Source organism: Corvus kubaryi, unplaced genomic scaffold (genome assembly GCF_017639235.1).
Source record: "Corvus kubaryi isolate FWS band 111438036 unplaced genomic scaffold, C.kubaryi_AGA036_p1.0 37237, whole genome shotgun sequence".
NCBI classification, from domain to species: domain Eukaryota; kingdom Metazoa; phylum Chordata; class Aves; order Passeriformes; family Corvidae; genus Corvus; species Corvus kubaryi.
In genome coordinates, this window is record NW_024581068.1 from 285645 (window position 1) to 289534 (window position 3890).

At 55.3% G+C, this 3890-nt stretch overlaps 1 protein-coding gene across 1 annotated transcript in view; it reads left to right on the plus strand.

Moving 5' to 3' along the window:
• TACR1 (tachykinin receptor 1) overlaps positions 1 to 3890 on the plus strand; it is a 15905-nt gene that overhangs the window by 7408 nt on the left and 4607 nt on the right. Inside the window, exon 3 of the mRNA XM_042023165.1 lies at positions 3551 to 3701. Coding sequence (XP_041879099.1) covers positions 3551 to 3701 — 151 coding nt within the window. The remainder of the gene's footprint in view (positions 1 to 3550; positions 3702 to 3890) is intronic.

Consider the following 3890-nt stretch of genomic DNA (forward strand, 5'->3'; position numbering starts at 1 on the left):
AATAGGGATTAAAATAGGGAATAAATAGGGAATAAAAAGGGAATAAACAGGGAATAAAATAGGGAATAAATAGGGAATAAATAGGGAATAAATAGGGAATAAATAGGGAATAAACAGGGAATAAAAAAGGGAATAAACAGGGAATCAAAAGGGAATAAATAGGGAATAAAATAGGGAATGAAAAAGGGAATAAACAAGGGAATCAAAAGGGAATAAAAAAGGGAATAAGCAAGGGAATAAAATAGGGAATAAAAAAGGGAATAAAATAGGGAATAAACAGGGAATCAAAAGGGAATAAGTAGGGAATAAACAAGGACTCAAAAGGGAATAAACAGGGAATAAAATAGGGAATAAAAAAGGAAATAAACAGGGAATCAAAAGGGAATAAAATAGAGAATCAAAAAATGGAATAAAAAAGGGAATAAACAAGGAACTAAAAAGAGAATTAAAAAGGGAATAAAATAGGGAATCAAAAGGGAATTTGCCATCTCCAGCCCTGAGGATGGAGGAAGTGGGGCTGTGGAATTCTGCTGTGGAATTCTGCCGTGGAATTCTGCCGTGGAATCCCGCCGGAGCCAGGGCGGGCGTCCAAGGCGAGCGTGGCAGGTGCCGGTGGCTCCCTGCTGCCATCCATCACCTCATTCCTGGCCTGGCACCGCCGGAGCCGGGGCCGGAGGGCTCCGGGGGGGTTTCCCAACCTCATTCCATCCTTGGGGATCCCTTCCAGCCTGGAATATTCCGTGATTCCCAGGCACTGCCCGCTTGGGGCGGATCGTTCCGGTGGCTTTTCCAAATCCAAGAGGAAAACACCGCCGTTAAAGCCACGAGGGATTCGCATCCCGGGGCAGCCGGGAAAGCTGGGAAAGCAGATCCCCGGCAGCCTTGGGATGGCCAGATCCCAAAGAATTTGGGGATTGGGAGGAATTCACAGCTCCAAGCCTCGGGATCTCCCCGAGCGGAGCCTGGTGGAGCTCGGGATGGGATTTTCCGGCCCTAAATAACTCCAGGACAGGTGTTGGGGTCATTCCAGAGGCGTCACTCCAGCCCCTCGCGCTCCATGGGCTCGGAGCGGTTATTCCGGGAAGGCTCCGGGGGCAGCTGCTCCGTCTGCAGCGCCGGGAGGAAAAATATCCCATCCTTTTCCCAGTTCCCAGGGAAAACAGGAGAATTCCAACACCTCTGGAGGCAGGAATGCCCTTGGAAAACCTCTGGGGAGCACAGAGCTGGTTTTCCCTGGAAAACATCCCTGTTTTCCCCACTGTGCCAGCAGCCGGAGCCGGTAATTCCATGGGATTTGATCCGGCTGTCGATCCCTGCTTCCCACAGGGATTCCTGATCCATCCCAATTCCAGCGGGGTTGTTCAGGGAAGGGAGAGGCCACCCCGGGGAGATCGGAGCCCCTGGGAATGTCCCTCCTGTGCCAGCATTCCCAGGATTCGCCGGGGAAAAGGAGGAGGCAGCTCTGTCCTCCAGCATCCCACAATTCCTCCGGGATCCTCCATCCTACACCAGATCCTAAATCCCTGAAAACCTTTCCGTTTTAAACCCCAGCTTTCCCTGAGTGCTCCGATCCCGGGAATCCTTCAGGCAGAACAACACACGAATAATTCCAATGCTTTTCCACGCCCGGGATCCCAAAAGAATTCCCGGAGCTGTCTGGAACGGCTCTCCAGGCCCAGACACCCCTGGAAATGAGGGGTCTGTGCTGCTGACGTTATCCCGCAGCTCCTCCAGACATTCCTGCAGGGCTCCCAGGATCCTGAATTCCATGGGAACCGCAACAAAATCCTCCTCCGGAGCCGCGGAGACGCCTCTGGAAGGAGCGAAATGAAATCCGGCCCCGCAAACCCCATCCCAAATGGAATTAGGGCCGGGGAAAATGAGATTGCGGCGGGGCTGGGGCCAGCCCCATTCCCTGCGGGAGAATTCCCGGAGCCGCTCCGTACCCTCTGGAGCTGTGATTCAATCCGAGCTCCCGGGAAGATGAGTGATTCCAGAGCTGGGAGCGGCTGCAGGGCCTGGATCAGCCTCGGGAAGATGCAAAACCTTGGATCGGAGCCCAGAAATCCACGCAGGGACCCCCAAGGCCTTGGGAACAGAATTCCCGCTAAGCCGGCAGCATTTGGGAAGTTTTCCAGGCAGGCACCAGCCATGTTCGTGGGCTCAGTTTTTAGGGAAGAGAGGATTTTCCAGGATTTTCCAGGATTTTCCAGGATTTTCTGCATGGCCAGAGCCTCTGTCCCCTCCTGCGGGATAAACCCGGAATGACGGCAGTTCCTTTTAGATCAACTCCTTTTTGACAGAAATCCTCACGGATCCACGGCATTCCCAGAGTTCCACAGCGTTCCCAGTGCTCCCAGTGCATTCCCAGTGCTCCCCCTGTATTCCCAGTGCTCCCACAGCAATCCCAGTGCTCCCCCTGCATTCCCAGTGCTCCCAGTGCTCCCACAGCGTTCCCAGCGCTCCCATGGCATTCCCAGCGCTCCCATGGCATTCCCAGTATTCCCCCTGCATTCCCAGCGCTCCCCCTGCATTCCCAGTGCTCCCCCTGCATTCCCAGTGCTCCCATGGCATTCCCAGTGCTCCCAGTGCATTCCCAGTACTCCCATGGCATTCCCAGTGCTCCCATGGCATTCCCAGTATTCCCCCTGCATTCCCAGCGCTCCCATGGCATTCCCAGTGCTCCCAGCACATTCCCAGTATTCCCCCTGCATTCCCAGCGCTCCCCCTGCATTCCCAGTGCTCCCAGTGCATTCGCAGTGCTCCCGATCCCGCCGCGGCTCCCCAGCTCACGGCAGAACAGCCTCGGGCCTGCGCTGCCGCTTCCATGCGGAGCCTCCCGCTGGATTTGGGATTTGTTTATCCATGACACGAGGAGCCCCAGGATCCGGCCCTTTCCCTGAGCCCGGAGAGCGGATCCGGCTGCGGAATTCCCGACCGGGTTTGAGTAAAGCTCCAAGGATTTGGCTCCTTTTGGGAACCGGGGTCGTGGCTGGTGCCACCTGAGCCCAGGATTTTTGGGAGCTGCATCCCGTTCCTGGTGTTTGCTCCACAGGAAAATCCTTTATTCCTTCTCAATATTCCCATCCTTTCCTAATCCAAAATCCCACGTTTCTGGCAACTAAAAGTTGGGAGCAGAGCCCGCATCCATCCCCAGGATAATGTGGGATGTGAAGAGAGGAGGAGTGAGAGGAGAAACTCAGCTCAGCTAAAAATTCCTTCCCTGAGGAAATTCCCAGGAATTTCCCCGACTACATCCCATTCCAGGAGGGTTTTTTCCACTTGTCCCCCCAAATCATCAGGAGCAGGATGAGTCTCCAGAGGTTTTATCCCAAACGGGGTGGGGAGGGATCCGTAATGGGGGCGAACCTGGATAACGGGAGAAGATCGGGGTGAAACCCGGGAATCCTCCCCAGCCTGGCAATTCCTGGTGCAGGAATTATGCGGGAATTGCGCCGAATCCTCTCTTTCCGAGCGCGGCTCTTCCCCTCCGAGCTCAGTTCGGAAGAGGGGGACGGGAGATGCTCAGGGATGATCCCGTTTTTCCCAGGTACCACTTCTCCACGACCGTCCTGCTGTACCTGCTGCCGCTGCTGGTGATCGGCTGCGCCTACGCCGCCGTCGGCCGCACGCTCTGGGCCAGCGAGATCCCCGGGGACTCCTCTGACCGCTACCACGAGCAGGTGTCGGCCAAGAGGAAGGTGAGGAATTCTGGGAGTGGATGGATCCAGAATTCCCATCCGATCCTAACCACGAGCAGGTGTTGGCCAAGCGCAAGGTGAGGAATTCCGGCAGGGGCCAGATCCAGAGTTCCTGGCCAATCTCCACAAGCTGAGGAATTCTGGGCACAGGTGGATCCAGAATTCCTGGCCAATCTCCACAAGGTGAGG